This window comes from Rhipicephalus microplus, unplaced genomic scaffold, assembly GCF_043290135.1.
Source record: "Rhipicephalus microplus isolate Deutch F79 unplaced genomic scaffold, USDA_Rmic scaffold_89, whole genome shotgun sequence".
NCBI classification, from domain to species: Eukaryota; Metazoa; Arthropoda; class Arachnida; order Ixodida; family Ixodidae; genus Rhipicephalus; species Rhipicephalus microplus.
In genome coordinates this window covers 357,117-380,000 of record NW_027464661.1, presented here as the reverse complement: position 1 = coordinate 380,000, position 22,884 = coordinate 357,117, and the positions used below count along the sequence as shown (strand labels likewise).

At 45.2% G+C, this 22,884-nt stretch overlaps 1 protein-coding gene across 1 annotated transcript in view; it reads left to right on the top strand.

Annotated features, from left to right (window-relative positions):
* LOC119174445 (solute carrier family 35 member F2) overlaps nt 1-22,884 on the top strand; it is a 102,526-nt gene that overhangs the window by 60,159 nt on the left and 19,483 nt on the right. Inside the window, exon 2 of the mRNA XM_075885213.1 lies at nt 20,817-20,926. Coding sequence (XP_075741328.1) covers nt 20,817-20,926 — 110 coding nt within the window. The remainder of the gene's footprint in view (nt 1-20,816; nt 20,927-22,884) is intronic.

Sequence of the window (22,884 nt, the reverse complement as noted above, 5' to 3'; positions counted from 1 at the left end):
TGTACGGAGCTCGTTTTCGCTGCCGTCTGGCGGTGAGCGCACCATAATCTCAGCTCTGAACACAGCCTTCCTGAGCTCCGATATTCCCCTTGGCAGTGGTCCGCTGTGTATACATACCGTCGGCCGCGAAAGCTTGCGGCATCTGAAGCGCACGGTGGAGCGTTAGAAAACTGCGTTGCTGCGCCGCCTGCCTTCACGCAGCGTGGTGTTGAGGCTACCGGCTGTGAAATCTACAATTAGTTCTACAAACACTGTAAACTTGGTAACAGATGTCTGCTATTTCGCGCACCTATAGTAAGGGTTATGAAGTCTACAACGCAGGTACTCTCAACCTAAACACCCTTACTATAGGCACCCGAAATCACATCTATTCGTTAACAAGTTTAGAGTGTTAGTGGAGCTCATTGAAGGGGCCACAGCAGGTGGGCTTGACACCACGCTGTGTGAAAGCATGTGGCACAACAGTGCAGTTTTGCGCCGCTTTGCTACACGCTTCAGATGCCACGAACATTTACGGCTGACAGTATACATCTAAAGATTTCACCCTACTTGAGATACGGCCGGCATCGAACTACCGACCTTGAGCACACCATCACAACGCTGTCGTCCCTAAAGTGCCGCTGTAATGCGAGTAGGCCTTGATCAATAAAAGCTGACTCGAGGATGTACGATTGTCCAGGGACATTCACGCACGCGTGTTCTGTAGCACGTATACGCATTATATATAATCACTGTCGTCATTGGAGATTACAAACGGCAATGACTATAAGAAATAAACTCGCAACAACCAGCTGAAAGAGCACGTAGATTATTTGCCATGAAGAGCAAAAGATCGAGAACCAGAAAGGAGAAAAGAAAACAAGAAACAATTGCTACAACAACAAGGACACGAACATGCGAGGAGACGACACTGTGAGCAGATGGCACATACGTTAGCGTCATCTGTTCACTCGTCCGTGTACGCAGTGCTGTTTTTTTTTTTTTTGAGAAGGCCCTGCGAACTAACATCCTATATACAAGCAATTAATAAGCAACTACCAACGAAACCGCCTTCAACATCAACAATAAAGTACGATGCACCTCTCCGCTCACGCCGTTAGAACACGCTCTGTTAATCACGCGACGTTGTCGGTGCGTGCGCTGATTAAAACTTCATTTTATTTTTCGTGCACGGAAGGCCGGCTTGCTGAAAGTGTGTGGCAACCAGGCTGAAAAGGCGCTTCACGCAGCAACCCGTGCGTGCCTCGGTGGGAAAGCAGTCGCTGCGCGTTGAAACGATGACAAGTCGCTCGCCATATCGCGACGCCAGGAAAGGCGACACCCGAAAGGCATGACAGAGGTTCTAAAGTTCAAAACTTTGTCCGTCTCCTCGTATACTGCGGCGAATCTGAGCCACGTCACGTGGTAGCCGAGCGTCGCCTTATTTTTGGTACTGTGCCCGAAGCGAGGTATACTGTAACAATATTTTCTGGATCCACGCCAGACTGAGAGGTAAGCGAGCGAGAAAGGAACGCTTTTGGAAGACGCGAGCTGTAGGATGATGGAACAGACGTGTTCGCGTGACTTGCGTCCATGAAGTGAGTAAGAACATTTTGTGTTTGTGTGTGCGTGTGCGTGTTTGTGTGTGCGCTTGTGTGTGTTTGCGTGTTTGGGCGCACAAAAAGCAGACAGCGGCCCGGAAGGCTTCCTGCACGAAGTGTTGTCGGAAAAAGCCGCCGCGCTGGGGTGTGGTAGAGATGCTCGGCTTCTCTCCCGAAAGACGCAGGTACGAACCGAGCCGTGCTGGTCCGACTTCGATGTAAGGAAAATAGAATAAGCCTGTGTACTTACTTTAAGTGCACGTTAGAGAATTCCTGGTGGCGGGAATTGTCGGCACCTTCCTCTACGGCACGCCGCATAATCGTATCGTTATTTTTGTGGATTGGTGCGTAGTGGAGCACCCTCCACCACGCAACAATCCACAAATTATTGTTACAGTTAGATGTTGGTGGAAACGAAAGTACCAAGAATCAGCGCGACAAGGCTGATAACAACGTTCACGACATTTAGTGTAAGCTTTATAATTTAAAAACAGAAACTAGCAAGAAAGGGCTTCGAAGTCGCACTATCTTGCGAGAAGGCGTTTATGGGTGACAGGTTATGTGCGGCGGTCTGAGCGAAAGCTGGAAGAGATGTAGATACTTTTCAAACACTTCTTGGGTAAATTCTATAAGCACACCGGCCGGGTACCCGTGGACTACTCCATAAGTCATCATAACGTTTGTGTAGTAGCAAGACGTTCACTATGCCGTTATTCGTCATTCTTCAAAGAAGCGTGGTACCCGCTACATACTTGCAAGAAATTTCGTGCAACATTTTCATGCCGTGGCTGACGACGATGAAGAATTATGCCTGAAGCCAGTGATTCTTCGTTGGATCGTTATTAGAGTTTAGTACTTACCTGCCTTTTGTAATGAAGGTTGGAGCATTCGATGACCCACTCGTTACGAAATTCTCATGATGTGACGCCTGGTTGTTTCTTTGCTGTTCTAAAATGAATAATTACTGATATCAACGTGATTTCTTTCCCTACGTAAAGCCTGCTTAGGGTCAGTTTGCAATGGAGTTTCGAAAATACCATGACACACACACACAGAGAATCAACTTCATTTTAAAAGAAAGACTGGTGAGTTATTAAGGGATACTGGCGAATATCCCCGCCCAGAAAAGAAAATTGGTGTAGCTCAATGGTAGAATACTGGGCTGGATTTCAGGACACGATTTTTTCAGGACAGAATACTGGGCTGAATACAGGACAGGATTTCAACAGGGGCATTCGCATCATGGCGGCAACGCTGCTGTGAGTGGATACGTCTTGAGTACGGTAAAATTGAATACGATACATAGTAGCAACGTTATGGTATAACTTTTACTTCTGCGTGCGTGTGTGCAAAGTATGCATGATAAAGCTGATGGATGAATCGTGCCGCTCCCTGGCGTTGCTGTGTGAGCGCTGCTCCTCGGCAGGAGCAAACGTGGTGGGCGGACCGATCATTGCCGCGGGCGTCTGCCAAGAAAACTGGTTGACGCGTGAACTCGGATACAAACTCGTCGATTCTGAGAAGGCCCCAGTTCAACTCGGGACTGTCGTGGCGGCTGTGTGACCGTGAAGTGTTTGAGGTGGTGCATGCTAAGCAGTAGCTTACGTATAAAATAATTTGGGCATCTTGCGCTGCCATTGAATTGAGGTTGTGATAACCTATAGCTTCTTCCAGCTTTTCGAATTGGTCGTCTACTCGCCTACTTTGTCTGTTCCGAAGTTACGACCTCATGAGCTCTGTCCTAATTTTGATTATGCTAATTACCTAGCGTTTAATGAACATAAGAATGAACAGTTTTTTTCTTAATTGAAAAGGTTTTAATTAAAACGACAGATTATCTCAGGTGCAATTAGCAAGGCCCTCATTAGTATAGATATATTTAACGTAATTATTTCATCGGGATACTAATTGTCATCATATTACTAAGGTATAATCAGCATGGATTTACATGGTACTCATGTATAACGCCGCATTAATCATTATGGTTTAGTTAGTGCGTCAACTAGAATATACTTTAGTTAGCATGGTTCTAGCTTTACATGGCTTCATTATCTTGGTCTTATTATTACGTGGCGTTGTTACCTCGATCTTACTATGACTTGGCCTAGTTTTTTTTGGTCATATCATGTCCTAGTCGAACTAGCCAGGTATGCCGCCCAGCCAAATAGCTAATTAGCTAGCCGCACGCTCTAGGGGACGATGAAAACAACAAGTAGGCACGCACCTACCGAGCAGCGCGCTAGAATGCACAGGCTGACCATGATGATTAAAACGTGGCCTCAGGTTTCGCTGCTGTCGTGATGTTGTGAGGCGCTCGGCCGGAATGAATCTCAGAGGCCGTCATGCTGATTATTCTAAAGCAGACTTCGTGCAGGCTATAAAAGCTTCAAAATGAATTTAAACGGCTCGTACCTTAACAAATATAATCAAGAAAAGCTTCTGACACATTTACCGCATGGGTGCACTTCCGCACTCACTGGAATGACAAACAAATAAATAAGATACCTTTGGTTTGAAAACACCGCCCATCTTTGTCGACGCGATGCCGGGTTTCATCGTAACCAATGAAATGCAGCGCGCTGAGGGCAGGATCCGACTTTTTCGCCCTGTCGGCTCATTCAAAAGGGGGTGCCGCTAGAGCTCGGAAAAATTCCGCGTTTGGCAAAACTCTGCAGGGGCGATGCTGCATAGTGCCCTAGATACAAAAATAACAGTGATTTGGCAAGAAATTCCCCGAAAGAGCTGGTGGGGAGGCGGCGAAATCAAGGTGTTTTCTTATTTATTCGCACCTCTGTTCAACAAAATATTTAAAGGGCGTGTGAACGGCACTGCTTCAGAATACTTGTAAGTAGACGGAAGTATAAATTTGAATCCAGGTAAAGGTAATAATAATGCTGAAGATGAGTAGATAGGAGTCGTCGACACTTCTATGCCAGATCATACGTCGTGAGCGACAGCAGATGGCGATACGCTTCCTCGGGCTCGGGGGTCTTTGGCCGCATCATTCTCCGCCTTTGAATGGTCCCGCTTTTGTTGTCTGCATTCGCATTGCCATTCTCGACGCCTCTCCGCTTCTTGCTCGGCGTGAGTGCTACCCGCCGTCTCGCGTTAGTCATACTGCAGCAGCACCCCCACATAGCAAGCGCCCACCACTACACTCTTTTACATCCACTCTCCCCCCTCCTCTCCCGACCCTGTCTCTATTCCTGTGGACATACTGTGGACATCCACATCGATACGGGTGCGAGCCTCGCAGAGAAGTCTCCAAGAAGTCTCCAGGAACCTTCAAGAAGTGCTCCGCAAGAATATTCCATTGTGCCCTGAATTGCTGTCTGATTTCGCTTTACGCGACATATTGTTTATTTCTTGTCTGCATACTTATGCCTAACGCTATCTTGAATTTAACAAACTAAATATAATTGATCAGACCGTTACGCAGTGGTTTCTTTCTTCATGTTCGCCATGTACCTTGAATGTTGATAGAACAGTCTCTAATTGTTTGGAAGTTTGGGCTGTATGAACTTCATGTGAATGTGAACTGTTGCAGCCTTGTCGAATGTGCCTGCCAAAAATGACAATCGATATTGTTCAACAACAACAGAAAAAAAAAACCTTACCAATACTGCTTCATGTGGTGGCAAACGTCGTTTATTGAATTATGCTTTATTGAATGGTGAATTGTTAATCGAATAGAATTTGAGCATCGCTGATTGGCAGCCTTTTCTGAGCACCTTTGAAGAAAATGTTGCAAGACCCTTTAAAATATTCGGGATTAGCATGAACTTACCGAAACATGTCTGTTTTCAACAAAAACCAAGCGCACACCATGTTTTCGAATGCACAAGCAGCTTGCGTGTGTGGATATCGAATATTATACCTCATCAGCTAATTGAGACGTGTCGCATACCGACTCCGAAAGCAAATGCTGGTGTAATGCTGCGCGACTGCATTCTCCCGACAGCTACGATCATAAGGCGCCCAACAATGCCGCCCAGGCTGCTAACCATCTTAGGTTCTTATTTACTGCGGCTAAGCCATATAGCTGCCATCTTTTCATTCAGTCCCGGTTCTTTGGGAGTCCTCATATGCCGAAGGAATATCATGCGAGCGTTGTGCAACCGCTCATCTTGGGCAATAATCTGACTGCAATAATCTCTCGCACGGGAACCAAGAATGCGCATACAGACAATAAAAAAAAAAGATATCACTCACACTTCGCTCCTCTTTGCCTCACATCAGGCATCGCGTTAATATAGCGTGGTGTCTATTTTCTTTTTGTCTGTTTGTTCATAGTGTGCCTCAGCATTCCCTCTTCTGCGCGCTATGCATCTAGGGTGCCGCATGCCTACGGGAACGGTGGTGATAGCTGCTGACGGCACTGCCCCCTAACGACTAGGATGACGTCTTTTGGTTCTCGCGGCACTGTTTTTTTTTTTAACTGCGGGCCGTACCGCTATCTCTTCGGCACTCGGCGAAGCTCCAGTGACTAGAAGGGGCGAAGATAGACCAGGAGTCAGGCAGTTTGTGTCCTTATAGGACTGAGCTGTCTTCTGTTCAGCTCCGGAGTTATTTACGACCGGTGCCGGTGTCGTCGGGGTTTGCGCCACCTTCAGGTTCATCTCTGTACATCCGTAGAAGCGCCTGTGTTCATAGATGTCGTATAGACGTAGCTTTCCTGTTTGACTTTTTCACGTCGTGTTACTTTGTATGTCTTTCGCTGTTTACTTTGAAAAAGAAAAAAAAAAGAAACTGCTTGCGAGTGTTCAAAAATCTAGAGAGACTGTTGACCCGTGTCTTTTTTTTTATACCCCCTAAAAGAGAAACTGCGGCTCTGCAAGCTCAACAAAGGAGAAGCAGGAATGTAAAGAGAAAGTGATTGTATAACGGGAGCGAGCGCTTTACGCAATGTGTACGTGACTTTTACTCCGCTGTAAAGAGAAAAAAAAACACAAAGAAGGTTGTCGCTTAGAATGCCGGGAGAACAGAAAAAGCGACACACTCTCAAGTTGCGATTTTGAAAGCGATGCTTCTCTTAGGGCATGGTGAGAAACAGAGAGGGAAAAAAATAACGCGGAAATGCGCGACACGCATCTTTTTAGTAGTAACAGAAGAAGTCGTATATAAGACTGAGTGGCGGTTGATAGACGGGCGTTCTTCGGGGCGAAAGCAAGAGAAATAAATAAAAGCATCCAACTAGAAGGAAAGAGGGAGTTGGATATATGTGGATTGCGAAGGCTGAGTGCTCTTCGAGAAAGTGTGCTGTAGATATGTCGCTGCGAAAAAACAAATAAATGAAAATATGGCGATCGACGTCCCTACGTGAGATGGATCACCCGCCATGCATGGGAGTACGCGACAACCGCGCCGGCGTTTACTCTCTGTCGTGTTCCTCCTTTCTTCTTACGCCAACTGTGTACTTTAGTTTCGGTCATTCCTTGTTGATTGTCGTGCGAGAGGCAAGAGGGATGCGCTGGTGTAGTTTTACTGCTGCAACGCTATTTGCATATTTGTTTGCTGTTCATTCATTTATTTATTTGTTTGGAAATAGTAGAGTCCGCATTCAGCCACAAGCAGGAGGGGGTACGTAAACAGGAATAGCAAAATAATAAGTAGAGAATACACAGTGAGGTCGCCAAATGCGGTAAACTGTGTAATAGGATTCATTTGTAAATGAATGTAGCTCGAAACTTGTAAGCAAAAGATACATGCGCGGACAAGAGTACCTTGCCCCGCCGTGGTGGTCTAGTGACTAAGGCACTCGGCTGCTGACCCGCAAGTCGCGGGATCTAATCCCGGCTGTGGCGGCTGCATTTCCTATGGAGGCGGAAATGTTGTAGGCCCGTGTGCTCAGATTTGGGTGCACGTTAAAGGACCCCAGTTGGTCGAAATTTTTGGAGCCCTCCACTACGGCGTCTCTCTAAATCATATGGTGGTTTTGGGACGTTAAACCCCACATGTCAATCAATCAAATTACAAACGTACCTTATATAGAACGAAAGCGTAATGTAGATTGACCCGAAATGCAGAGGAAGTGAGTCTTATTTAATTCGTGTTAATTGTGCGGTATAACGTTATCGTTAAAGTAAAAATAAAGATTATCAGCAATATGAATGAACGACTTCGAAGTATGGTCATTAACTACTTCTAGTGAATTGTTCTTCGAAGAAAGAGCTGCGTGAAACAAGAAATTTTGGTGCGAGTTAAGGTGGCTGAATGGTCGCCTAACTGTTTAGTTAAGGTCGTATACGATCAATGTGCGCGGACGCGCATATGGATCAGACGCTTTTCTAATGAGCGCTTTTACAGAAACATGATCGGTGGGATGAGAACACAATTAGTATACAGGCTACACCGCGAACTTTACGCTGCGCGCCTTTCACATTGATGCGACCTGAAATTGTAGACACTTCAATTCAGTGTCTCTGCAAATGTTGGCGCAGAAAGAGCTCGGCGCTAACGGGATTACTTTCCTTGAACGATATCACGTTTCATTCACTTAGCCTCAATTTTGAAATTAATCCATCAATCAATCAATTCCTCAAATTGTATAAACACCAAACATGGCGCTTTTTTATTCTATGGATTCTAACCATGCTGAAACGAATAGCGTTCCAGCATGGTTAGAATGACTTGGTTAAGGTAGCGCTGGTAAATATTTTTAAACAGAAATACGTTATTGCTTTCCAACGTTCGAAATCTAGCGAGTGGAAGAGCCTCTTTAACCGCTATTCGTAACGAAAAGTGCGGTTTCTTTTCTAACGGTGGAACTGTTTAGAAATAATGGAGGCGGAAATGTTGTAGGCCCGTGTGCTCAGATTTGGGCGCACGTTAAAGAACCCCAGGTGGTCGAAATTTCCGGAGCCCTCCACTACGGCGTCTCTCATAATCATATGGTGGTTTTGGGACGTTAAACCCCACATATCAATCAATCAATCAACTGTTTAGAAATAGCATAGCAGCGTGACGCGTGAACAGAAACGATTATCATTGTGAACACGTGCGCTCTCTGTTTCGTCATCTTCTTTTCCTTCGCTCGCCGTACGCGCGCGTCGATTCGATAAACGTGGGAGGCGATAACTCTGATGGGCGAGAGAAAAGGCACCGGAAGATAACGAAAGACAAGACAGAATGAAGCAAAGGTAGAGAGAAAAAGGGGAAAAGTTCCTGGCGAGACAGGTCTTGAGCTCACGTATCCACGATCAGAAGGCGAGCGTGGTTACCATGCGGTTATCCAGGCGCGCTCGCTGAATGTAGTCTGGCCCGGCATAGTACGGTAGAGTATAGCAAGTGGGTGGGAAAGGAAAGTAAAGTTGTGGAGGAGGGAAAAGGGGAGGGGAGAGACTACAGCATAGCGTAGAAAAACAGAAATATAGAGAACGAAAGAGATAACGGGAGAGAATCAGAGATAGAAAAGAAATGTAACAATACGTAAAGAAATCGAAAAAATGAGGAGGGAAGCTGAAAACAGAGCAAGAGAAGGAGAGAGAGGAAGGCAAGAAATAAACAGAGCAAAAGAACGAAATGGATATAGGAAGAGAGAAATATAAATAAAAAGACGCAGGCATGACTGAACAGAAAAAAACAGAAAAATAAAAACAAACAAAGGAAGCCACCCAGGTTCGCAGTTTCTTCATACCTGGCACCACTATTGATTGATATGTGGGGTTTAACGTCCCAAAACCACCATTTGATTATGAGAGACGCCGTAGTGGAGGGCTCCGGAAATTTCGACCACCTGGGTTTCTTAAACATGCACCCAAATCTGAGCACACGGGCCTACAACATTTCCGCCTCCATCGGAAATGCAGCCGCCGCAGCCGGGATGCTAACCCGCGACCTCCGGGTCAGCAGTCGAGTACCTTAGCCACTAGACCACCGCGGCGGGGCCTGGCACCACTATTAAGAAGCAGCTTAAATGTTTAGTTGTTTTTTTTTTAGCCTGGAATGCATTGACTTTACATCCGGGAAGCTGGTTGCGGGGACGACGTTTGTTACCACACTTTCGAAGCAAGGCTATTTCGCTCGGTGACGTGATGTTGTTTTCATTAAGTGATTCATCAACGCTACAGGAAAAATTCTTGGGTTGTTTCTTAGTCCTCGATACACGTATCTTTATTGTCGCTTGGGTCTGCTTAATTTTTTGCTTCCCACAGCCCGAATGCCACTGCGGTGAAACGGTTACGAAGCTCGACTGCTGATTCGAAATGTCGCGGGTTTGATCTCAGCTGTGGCGGCCACATTTTAGATGGATAAGATAGCGCTAGAAGCCCATGTTCTTAAGTTTAGGTGCACGTTAGAGAACCACGAGAGGGGGAAATTTACGAAACCACCGCTACGGCCTGTTTCGCGCTTTTGGCGAATAAAAGTGCTATAATACATGACACCCTTCTTGAAACGGTGAGAAACGCTGCGAGAAAACTATTGACATAAACTGCCGCACTCTCCTGCGGGATGTGAATGCGTTACTTGTCGCTAGTGCCGCTAAAACATGTCTGGTTAGTGTTTGCCTTCATTGAACGCCATTCCAGTCTGCGTTACGTTCGGCCATGTTGCGCGCGCATTTAAGTTACCGTTGTCAATAATAGTGCAGGTACTACCATAACAAAAAAGACAGGCTAACCGACAAGAAGTCGTTTCAAGCCATATAGTCTGAGGAGGTAACCGCTGCAGGACCTGATCGAATATATATATATATATATATGTATATATATATATATATATATATATATATATATATATATATATATCGATGATGATCGCAGGTTGGACTTTTTTTCTGTGCTCTTTGGAAGTCATTGTGCACCGAACCGAAGCTGCTCTAGTTTATCCCGAGCACTTTCGGCGCTAACTGCCTTAGCGGCCGTTCATTATACTTTATAACGAAGCGAATCGGAAGGACGTTGCCGGAGGTGAAGGTTCTCCATGCTTGCTCGAAGGTTCGGTATAGTATCGCCCCCCTTTACAGCAGCTGCACCGCCATCACCTGCAGCTTTTTGTTGTTTTTTAGCGTACGTTATCCACGCTCTTTCGTCATTTTTTTTCTATTGCGTCTTACCGTTCGATCGTAAAATTAAAAGCCACTGTTTGAAACTTTCGAAGTGAGCGTGCGCATCTTACACTTTTAAGCTGCTTTCGGGCGTTCCCCAAGTGATGGCGCAGAGTGGTCGTTAGTACGATTCGGTGCATCGGTAATGAAGGTGGTCGCATTGCGAAAGTATACGCCACTCTGAATAGTTAGTGCCATAATTCTCGCGGGAAGGCTTGGAACACGAACATCAAAGCTGGTTTTGTTAGAACCTCTCATGCCTGCTGTCCGTGGCAACGCTTGTGGGCATCATAAGCGGGTTTACGCCACAGACATTCGGTAAGTCCACCTCCTCACTGGTAGTGCGCTAAAAAATGAAGGCAACTGTTGTCTCAACAAACGATCGTGTGTACCACAGAGCTCTGTGCGACTTCTCAGAAAGTTATCATTATCATAAACGCGAACGTATCATAGGAATAGGGTGAGGCCACTACACGCCAATGCCGCTACACAGGAAGAGGGCAACAGATAGCCCATCGAATTGTGTGCGCGTTACCAGAGTCACACAAGTGTAGCGTGATACTTTGTGGTTATAGAGTGCGGAGGCTATGCTACTACTTCAAAGCTTGAAAATTAGTGTCTAATAAAACAGCAGTGAAAAAAACGTATTCGAAAAACTCGAGAAACATATAAATGCGTTAACCTGACGAAGGGCGCCACCAGCTTTGCTGTATCAGCTGTGTCTACAAATAATAAACGAATAAATGGTTACGAAAATTGAGTGAATTAATAATTAGTCAAGAAATAGAAATTTACAATTATTTGTTTTTAGCTCCTAGTCAATATAGATTTGTACGGATTTCTCTAAAATAAAGCTTTCTTCAGTTGCTGCGAACTTTTCTTGATTTATTCGTTGATGATCAATTCGATATCGAGCTTTAAATACCTAGCTTTTTGGTTTGCGGAATACATAGACAACCACCCTGTAAAAGCAATGGTTCTCCACCTGCTCCCAAGACTATAGGACGAGTTTTCCGACCACCAAGACACATCTTTACCTATAATTCGTATGGCTTTCCGTGTGACCTCGTGATACAAACGGGTGGTTTTCAATTTTACCTTCTTGACCCTTCCACAACCTTGTTGGAATCCGCAGAGCTCACTTGCTAACAAAAAGCCTGTAATAAAAGACAGGTTCGTGTAAGCCGTTTACTTTACGTTTTACGGTTCTGGGGACTATCCTTTCGTTGAATTTGATGTGATTCAATTCCTTAAATAATTTTTCTTTGAATAGATGGGGTTTAAGGTCCCGAAACCACCATATGGTTGGTTATGAGAGACACGGAAGTGAAGGATTCTTGAAATTTTGACCGCCTGGGATTATATCACGTGAACCTAGATCTAGGTACACGGGCCTCGAACGCTTTCACCTCCTGTGTAAATACGGCCGCCGCCACCTCGATTCAATCTTGCCAGCATCAGGTCAGTAGTGTACCACTCACTAGAAGACCGTGGCGAGTGATGGCGTTCATGTAAACTTCATGCTCAAAATCGGCACTGGCATATTTCGCAGTTGAATTATCATTGTATATGAATGCAAAAAGGTAAACACATGCAGGGGTGCTCAAAAGTTTTCGGGTTCGCACAGAGGGCTCAGAGTCACAGCGTTGAAAGTGCGCAGTTATTCAGTGCAATCCATTCTGAAACAGATGCTCTATCTACGTTGCTGTTTCATCTCTTCTAGTTCGTTAAGAAAAAAAGAAACATGTTATAGGTGTTCAAAACAGTTCTCAACCAAATGTGTGACCTCAAAATGTAGCCACAATGTCTTTCAAGTGTTTTGAAGTTAGGAAACAAGCCCTAGTTGGAAGGGACCAGGTCACATAAATAGCGACTGGTGGTAAATCATGAACACAAGGTCTTCCATTCGGTAGACACAGCTTTATATTTGCGCGAAATCGTTAAGTTGTTGTGTCCCAATTTTATTTGAAATCAGGCTGCAAAGTCTTACATCGATGATTTCGCTAGGGAATCAGGTATTTAGATCTACAGTTATAAAATGCTGTATAAGAGCTTACCTTTGTTAGCGTGATTGTGGTATTTTGCGTCAATTAAAGCTAACCGTAATGTGTTTCGGTAAAACTTTGTCAATATTTGTTTCAAATAAATCTACTGTTGTGTTTTAGGGCTGTTCTGAAAATTGTTGACTTACTGCTTGAAAACTATTCGAACAGCATTCGATCAGTATTTTCATTCGATTCTGTGACATCACTATTCGATTCGGTTTCAAACTCCACTTTTCGCACTCGCCTAGTTTTATAATTAGGCTGTTTGTCATTTGTAGAGATGCTGGCCGCACACTAATTGGTAGTGGTAATGGACTTTACGATAAATCATTTCCTCGATAAGTTGGCAGTTTAGTCCCCAGCCTGGCCAATTTGCAAGCCTGAATGATGAATGCGCGCGAGTTTGCAGCCAACGCCGGTAATGCAATTTGTTACAAACCGTGTGCGCTACACAAAGACTGTGCAAGTATATATATTGAATTAAGCTGCGCAGGCGGCAAGCTTGCACGATGTGGTTGGTTCGCGCGGTTGCCGCGTTCACAACTCCGCCGCCGCACTGCAACCGCAAACTTCTGATTGCCGAGCGCGATTGCAGACTCGGTACGAGTATTGATTGGTTAGTGTCCTGCGAATCCCCGGCATGCGTTCACAGAAGATAGGCAGGGTTTGTGGTGACAAAGAGGAGCGCCGAGCGAATCGTCAATGCTGTTCCGGCAATTAGTACACAGCTTCACCTACGTTCCATTCACCTGTATCTGTCGCACGCACTCCGGATTAAAAGCGCTTGCTTCCTCCAGTCTGAGCGTCCTGTAAAGCGCGTGGTAGAAGCTCTAGACATGCTTAGAATGCTTAGGTTGAGAAGATCTCATGAATAACAGCGTACTAAAGGAATAAAGCGGGAAATCCTCGCCTTGATGTTTTGTTGCGCAGGTAGTCCAACAGGCAACGGTAACAGAGAATTTAGGTGTTCATGGTGCGCTTAACGCTAAAAGAAAATGAATAGAAAACCCTCACAGGGTCTCTTACGTATTCGCCAAAGACGACTCCATAGCAAAAGTCATCGTCTTTTTTCTTTTTTAGCCTCAATTTACTGATACTCCCCTACCCTTCTCTGGATGCATTCTGCCCCATCTTTTAAGGACAAGGGTAAGATTGTTATCTTTGAAACTAGCTTTTTTCTCGTTATTAGTTTCATTTCTTCGTTGCCTTGCATAAACCAGTATTACCTCAGTTCTAACTTACGGCTCCTTTCCCTTGGCCCACATCGTTTCTAGTTTTGCTTACCCAAATGCGTCTCTTGTACGTCTTGTATATCCCGATTTCTCTTGACTTGCTTCTCGCCGGCTTCCTATTACGCGTTTATGCTTCGGTCTTCATTCGTTGTTTCTTGTTTGTTCTTCAGTCCCATTTCTCTGAACAAGCACCACTCCACGCATTGCTCGCTGAGTAAGCGGAACACGGTAATCAGACAGGCGCGTTCCCACGCAAAAGAAAAGGAACGCAATGAATGGTCGGTTCTGTGTTCATTTGAAATGGAGATCCCATCTCAACGCGGGCTGGCTGCTCGCTCCGTCGCTTGCGCCACTGAGAGGAGAACCGAGCGGGGTAGATTAAAGCCCTCGCGAAGCCGAGCGCGTTTCTTTCTCTTCTCCGTATTTTAGTCCTCATTTTGATTCTTCCGTTCTGTTGTATATTTACGCAAAAAAAAAAAATAAACGAGTGCGAGCGCTGAGAACTGAAAAAAAAAAACAATTGAAAGAACAGTGGTGGCGAAGCTATAGACTCCAGCTTGTCGCGGGGAAATCGCGAAGCCCGACGGATGCGCGGCCGAAGTCGTGGGTACTCGTAGCTCATTCGTTCTTTTATCTTGCCCGAATTATTCCGCCCCTTCTACACTACCAAGCTCGGTGCACAATCCGCTCAGATTCTCTTTTATTTTTTTTTAGTATTTTTGTTGGTGTGGAGTGAGCCGGCTGCGAGCCGCCAGTGAGCAGGGCAAGAATGTAGCTTTTGCACTTACCTTCCGAGGGCTTTTGTAGGTCGCCCTCACAGCATTTGTAGGGATTCTTTTTGTACGTTTTGTAATCCTCCTTGAATCTCGGCTGCAGTCTCGCGCTAGCTTTCGCTCGGGACTTCGTTATACCGCGATTTTGGGGTACTATGCGCGTTGTTTAGGTGAAAGTAACGACACCCCCCCCCCCCCCTTTATTTTGTGTAGTGGAGTTTGTGCAGTTGTCTGAACTTGTTGCTCAATAATGAGTTTGTTTAAGTACACTCGTACAATTTGTGTAGTGTTTCGTGCCGGCAGGGCGTATGACGCTACGTAGTGAAGAGCTCTAAAGTGGTGCGGTGCTGCTGACGCACGTATTCTACATTTCTGGTACTCGTGTGCTTCAGCGATTTTGGTGTTCTCTTTCGTTCTTCTTTCTCTTGGGCCGTCTATGTTACTCTTGTCTAGTTACATCCAGCGTATTTAAAAAGAATGAACACTTACCGATCGGTACGCTATGAAGCCTCAAATTATCCCCCGTCAAACACACACACACACGCTAGTGTTGTCAAACAATTTTTGAAAAGTACCCACGTCATGGTCAGAGTTACCCTACTTTATCATGCATAATTCTTAACACGAAAGTGTTTTATGCCGGGGTCCACTACAGCTCTGATGACGTATTTCCGTTACGGATATGACGTTGTAAAATATATATACTAAAAGATGGCGAAGAAAAAAAACGACAAGGAAAAGTTTCGCAGCGGTGCATCAAACCCGCGACCTCGCGTTCCTTAGCACGCGACGCTATCCACAAAGCCACAAAGCGAGCCATCTACACTTAGTTAACGGCGAGCAGTCATTTATATGCACCATGTACCACTGGGGGTCCTCTTCAGCGCGTTTTCGTCATCAGTAGTGAGATGGCACGACTGACGCGCGTCGGGCGCGCGCGCTGAAGGTCGTCGTGCTCCACCACTTCTCGCGCGGCTGTGGGACCCACCACTTTCTCGCAAGCACCACCACCGAGAAGTGGTGCTGCGTGCTAGGCCACAGTCACATGACGGGTTTAAGTGCGTATAGATGCTCTTTAGTGGGGTGGCACACTCGCGCGCGCGCTTATCTCAGGATTGGAGCGCTTTGTACTTTTTGTGCTTCCTCCGCAAGTTAGCTATGAAGTTACAGTAGTGAAAGAGAGCACGACCATCAATGCGCTCGCTGCCACGGTGGCGTCTACGAAAGCAGCGTGCCGCTCACAAACGAAGTAAGAATGGTGACAGTGTTTGGCGCTCGTTCTTTGTATACCTGTGCGTTAATTTCGTGCGTCTTTCTGTTTGAGCAGTGTGATCTGAGTGTTGCTTCTGCACGCTCGTCTTGTGTACGCTCATTTCATGCGTGATCTCTGCTTGAGGTGTGCCCTGCAAGTTTCGAGTTTAGTCTGATGTGCTGTTTAGTTTCAGTTTAAGGTTTAGCTTTAGTTTAGTTCAATGATTAGTTTAAGTCGGTCATCAAAATGGGTGCGTGCTAGGCCACTAGCCCACATGAGCGCTTGGGTTTTAGGGACAGCATGGGAGAGGTAAGCAGGTCGGTGACAGAAATAAATCAAATACTTCTGTTTGAACATGTTTCAGTTTAGTGTTATACCGATTCTTAGGACGAGGGATCAACCATGTGTTTCTTCTTCTGCGGTGACTGTATTCATTGCAGCGCCCTCCAAAGATTAGCGTATTGCCCTTCGAGTCTGCGCTATGCTGGAGACAATTTATTGCAATTATATGGACATTCTCGGCTGGATTTCGCCGTCAACGTCGGCGTGTTTGGCTTTATTCAAAGAAAGATTTAGTTTTCAGGGGTGCACGTTAAAGAACCCCAGGTGGTCTAAATTTCCGGAACCCTCCATTACGGCGTCTCTCATAATCATATGGTGGTTTTGGGACGTTAAACCCCACATATCAATCAATCAGATTTAGTTTTCAGATGTATTCAGGAATGTTACTTTCACGGATGTCGTATCAACCGTTGAGCTCTTCCGGTGATCGATGGCATTCGAAAAGTGAAAATTATCTTACGCTCGATAAGAAAATCGTATTACCGCCCTACTACCCCTGAAAATATACCATACAAGTGTGGCAATTATCCTACGGCTGACAACCCTAATGTGCGCTGATTCGCATTCGCTTGTGCGCATGCTCCTTCAAGGAAAAAAGGCCGTGCACTTTTAAAGCTTTATCCAATCAGCGAGAGGGGCTTTCGCAACAAACAACGAGAGGAACAATTCTGCAGTGTATTGTTTCTCCCCTGTGTCCCGCAAGTGATGCTTAGCTCATCGCCTATAACCCCTATTGTTTTTCCATAATTTTCGTTTCTATCTTTATTCGGTATGTCTGCTTTATTGAAATGTCACCGTTGTGACCAGGAACTGATCCCGTGACTTAGTGTTTAGCAGCATACATTATCAGCGCAACTACCAGGGTTAAAAAAAAGTTAACGGTTAAACATTACTGAACGGACGTCAACATTGGCGCGTACTCCAGACGGCTGTCATGACACGTCCTGCCAGTGTCCACGCCTTGGAAGCGCATTGCTAATTGTAGGGGCATCACTATTTATTTTGTTGTGAAGGCGGTATGCCGTCACGCTTCCGTTTTCTGGGTGGGGTCTCTCCGGACTTTTTATGTTACAAATGTGTCAAAACTGCACAAACTTATTCCAAGGCACCGAGAAGTTCAACGAGCATGAACTGGACCCTCGCGAAGCGTGTAGTACAAATGGACACATCACATTTAAAGCCGATCGAAGCAACACGTGATGTGGGACAGCCTTTCGTAGTTGTATACAATTTTAGACGTGTAGTCTATATGAGCCATGTATACCATGCGGTAGACCTTATAGACCTTATGTGACCCCAACTGCTTTGCACCCCTCTCACACGGCGTTTCCTTAGGCCTTGTCGTTTTGCAACACCCAATTAGCGGATTCTCAGGTTATCTCTGGCTATATTTCAACATGGTGTTGGCATCACTGCACCCTGTTGCAAATAACGCTCCCAGGTGGCCAGCCCTCCCTCCCTTTAAGCACACCACCTAGTTCCCCTCCTCCCCTCCAAAGAACAGGTCAATGCACCGTTCCTTCACAAGCGTTTTGTCGTGGTAATCCCATGTTTGTCGCCCATCTAATTGTCTTGCTGCGCACAGCTATGATCGTTCGCGCTGCCCCAACACGAGGTTGCGTTATCCTTCGTGTTCCGAAATAGTCGGCCGTCCTGCTAATCTCTGTGAGCCAGGCTGTGCGAGTTCTTGCATGCATGACGCGGGCCCGACTAGGTCCCTCGGCATTTAAGCTGAAAGGAAGTAGGCGCGAGCGAAAGCGAAAGAAAATAAAACGTAATGAGAAGAAGGACTATAAAAAGAGCAAGTAACGGAAAGCAAGTGAGGCAGTGGTTTGCACTGCTCCTCTTTGTACGCATAATCGCATAGTCTTTCTGCGTCGTCTTTGTATATTTCTGTTTTATTCATTAACTGTGCCTTTGTTGCCTTCAAGAAAACATGACTGACTGGTGGCTGTGCAAACACAAGCTTCCTTGCTTAGCGACAATGGCAATGTTCGGGTGGCTTTGAAGAGCGAAAACTTGACGATGAAGCTACATCGATGAAGAGTAGAGACGGGAAAAACGCTGAAATTGCAGCTGAGTTAGATGGGCATGAATCCATCCGATAGACAACAACCGCGCATGTGACAGAACCAGTGTGCGCCTTGCGAGAAACGTGCTGACAAAAATTGACTATAAAAAAGTACCAGGCTTGCACAGAACGCGCATCACCGTCACAGCGAAAGCTGAAAGCCTTTCTGGAGCCTTTTCAAACACGTTTAGGGCAACTAGTATACATAGCACACTTGCACGGTACCCACTGCCCTGTAAATTAGCCCCGCTGTGGTGGTCTAGTGGCTAAGGTACTCGGCTGCTGACCCGCTGGTCGCGGAATCGAATCCCGGCTGCGGCGGCTGCATTTTCGATGGAGGCGGAAATATTGAAGGCCCGTGTGCTCAGATTTCGGGGCACGTTAAAGAACCCCAGGTGGTCGAGATTTCCGGAGCCCTCCACTACGGCGTCTCTCATATCATATCATATCATATCATATCATATCATAATCATATGGTGGTTTCGGGACGTTAAACCCCACATATCAATCAAATCGGTGCTATAAATTATATCGAGCGTCTACTATGCTATTATTCTCCATTTGTCGGAGAAGCGTGGTATACTCGCCATGGACTTGTAAGGCATTACGAGCATTTTGTTCTTGTTGTGGGTGATAACAGTGAAGAATTACGTGTGAGGGTTTTGTAATTCAACTGCCTACACTACGCAGTTCACACTGTGTGATGCCTGGTTGTTTTTTTGCTGTTCTAAGACGCTTTATTACACATGTTAACTTGATTCCTTATACATAGAGCCTGTATAGGGTCATTTTGGAATGAAGTGTCAAGCACCGATAGACGAAGCTGCTAAAGTGCGCTGTGATGTTTAAACTATTGACCCCGTGCCGCAGTGACTTACTCTTCTGAACGCTTGTGTGTGTTAGCCCGATTTTCGAAATACCTTTTACTGATTGAAACAATGTGGGCGTCCTTTAACTTGAAATAACTATAGTGTGACGAATTTTGTTGTGCACATCTCGCAACATTTACAACTAGTGATTCAATGCAATAAATAAACAAAAAGCACCAGCCTACCTCAATGGTAGAACACAGGGGTATCACATAGAGGACCCAGGTTCCAACCTGGTTACATCGCCTATTTAGTTTCTTTATCTTATGTCGCGCGATAGTGGTTACGAACACCAGCGGTGACCGCGACGGACAGCTGCGGCACCCTTGTTGCGATCTCGATTAGCTTTTGATCTAAAACGAAAAAAAAACAAGATTTGTCTTGACACTTACTAGTTGAGAATTGAAATAAATATGAATGTAGGCACTTGCAGAAGCTGCGTCTTTCTTCGTGATAACGTACTTAGCCTGAAACCACGCATAGTGTGAGCTGTGATGATGGAGAACGAGACTGGTTGTTTTTTATCTCGTTCAATTGACAGCATATAAACAATATAACATGTGCTTAGAGGTGGTATTGGTTTAAAACAATTCCTAACTGTATTAACTGATCAAGAAAGAAGACGTGCTGTTTCAGGTACTCGAGTGTTGTGCAAACCAGTGTGGAAATGGATTCTCATTTTCTTTTTTTTTTGCTAAAAAACGTTGGCGAGTAATTTTGTAAAACTAGAAGCAACGCACATACTAACTAAAAACGGCCTTTTAAGCCTTGCAACGCTCCGTTGCAGTTAAAAGGCTACTTTAAACTTCTAGTGAAACGAGAGGTACGCGTGAAGTTTCTGCTGCATTTGTTTTTGTGTTCAGCCGTATGTAAAGTCTGTTTAAGCAAAGTAAATTGATTTTAACATAAACGCGGCATTTTTGCAATTGAATTGTACCTCTCGAAGAATAATGAAGTGAGCGGACTTTCAAAAATGTTAGACTTGACAATCGCCCGTTGTCGGAGAAAAGGGCCTTAGAACAGCGGCCGGGACAGTCTTCGGCACGGAAGGCTTTTGAATGTGGATGCGTTTCTGGAGGACAACTGCTCGTAGAGACAGACTTAAAGCATTGTCGTTTACCGTATTATTGTTTTTTATTCCTTCCTTTATAACATCTATTTTCTATCATATCTTATTCTCCTTACGCCCTGCCGCACAGAAGGTTTCAAGATGGTGTGAAAATCGGCAAACCCACCTGCCCACCCGTTCTTTTCCTCCTCTTTCTTCGCTGAGAACATATTTCTCTGGATACTGTACAGCGAACAGCAAGAACTTGCAAGACGTGACATTTCAGAAAAACGTATATTACTGCTTTGCCTGGGAACATAGCATCCGAACAAACATTCTAGCCTGTCGCAGTTATTGCAATCTATACATTCACCCGCTAGATTGAAAACGTCATTCAAAAGGAGAGCAAAAATTTCCCGAAGCCTGCTTCCTGTTTGCTGTTGGGTGTACGCACCGCACACTTTGGCTCCGCATCATTTTCTCTTATCTTTTTTTTCTCATGTGTTCCTTGACAAATACTTACTTGCGTCTTCATTTTGATTTCGATTCCCTCTTCAGGGAGGTGTGGAAGGCGCTACTGCTCGGCCAAGTTCTCTCGGGCCTCCTGTGCGGCACTGGAGTCACCAGCCAAATCCTACAGTCGCAGCACAACCTGCAAATCCCCACGGGTGAGTGATACAATCAAGGCTGCTTGGCTCCCAGTCCGTTACAGCAGACGCTAAGGGGCAAGTAAGCGGTTTCCCATCTTTAGCGTAAGCTGCAAGGAACCATTTCGTTACTTTTCCCTAAAAAAAAGAGAGAGAAAAAAAAAACACAGTCACCTTCCACCCGCATGTTTCGCATAACATCGATTTCCAGGGCACGTTGGATCTGCTGAATTTTTAATTTATATTACCAAAAAATCTGTGAGGCCTGTAGTAAGCCGCGCAATGCGTGATACAGTGAAGCTGGTTCTAAAGACTAATCTGGTTTGCTTTTATGCCGTTGCTAGGTGATGCTAGGTTGTTTCTGTGTTGATTCTCAGCGCAGAGAAATTCGAGATCAGTCGATGAATGTCATACGCACGAGATAGGCACATCGTCGTTGGCGTTGGCTTTCCAACACTTAGGGATATCTCCGCAGCCACCGTTGCCTCTCCCGTTTCCTAGCATCTCCTCGCTGTACGTAGTCGGAGTGTTTGGCTCTTGTTTTCGCTTCTCAGCCATTTGTTGGCCTAACTATAGAATATAGAATGTATATAGAATATAGAATGTGAATATAGAATGTTTGTTGACACTTTCCAGCCCACTCCTGTAAAAATCCCTGACGGGATTGACAGTATTGTTAAATAAATAAATAAAATAAAACTGTTGTCTTGCTCATTTGTAGTCAACCAGCGGTGCGTAGTGGTAGTCACCCAATTTTTGTGGCACACACCCGTTATTTACTGGCTAACCTCCTTGTCCTTCCTCCTTCATTTTTCCTCCTGCTCCCCTTCCGTTTTATAATGATGATAGTATTTTGTTACGGGGTGAACAAGGAGCGACCTATGAGAGATGCTGCGGTGTAGGGCTCCGGAAATGCTGCCGCCGTGGCCGAGGTTCGATCCCACGATCTGCGGGTCCATGGTCGAAAACAATAATCACTTGACCACCGTGGCAAGAATTCCTTATTTCAATAGGTCAGCTGCTTGAGCTCCCGTAATTAGTATGCCGTATCACGATTTACTGACTCACTAATGGTCCACTATAAAGCTCCCCCCAGTCCTAGTTACGATAACACTTGTACTCTGTGATGAGTAACTGTCGTTTTGGCTATGAATCTTCTAAACAATAATAGATTTGCAAAAGCTACAGTCGCCTGGTAATGCAACGCAGACCGATAGTTCGAAAGAGGAGCAACAAGAAATGCTGGTGTCTGAAGATGAAACCATGGTCGAAGTATTTCGTGGCAGGGATGAGCGTAAGTAGTTCTCCAGAGTTTATATTGAAGGATATTTTTATGATGATGACTATGATGAGCACGATGGCTGCGATGATTAAGCTTACTCATGACAGATGACCTCTCCTTAATAATTGCTGTCGTCTCACTCATACTTACGTACTAGTAGTTGGCTAAAACGTCGTAGCCATCGGTTGAACTTAGCTATAATGCCCTAACACTTCGCTACAGCCTAGCAAGAACATGAAAGAAATCTATCCAGAAACAACCTTCGCAAACTGTAGTTTACTAAGGTCTACAAATGACCTAGAAGCGACGAGGTTAGCTTGCAGAATTGTCCAGTTTTGCTGTATCAAGTCTTGCATGGCTTAGTGCTCAGTGCAAGCTTCGCCGATGCTCGGGTAGGTGGGACATGAACAAGGTGTCTTCACACTTCTAATTGGTCGTACTCGTGCATTGTGCCTGCATGCATTCAGTCTGTCCTGAACGCTACTCGTTCAACGGCTTTTTTTCATATAACGACTCTGGCTTTGTGATGACGGTCGTACACTTCACTTAAAGTTGGTGTTTTTTGTTCGTAAATATTTTTTTTGTTTTAGTAGTGTTTCGTCCTGTGTTTCGCGAAGTCTTTGTTGTAGTAGCGCTTCTACAATGATGAATTTTCATGTTGTTTTTTTCTTATTGAAAAAAAAACACCTTTTAATTG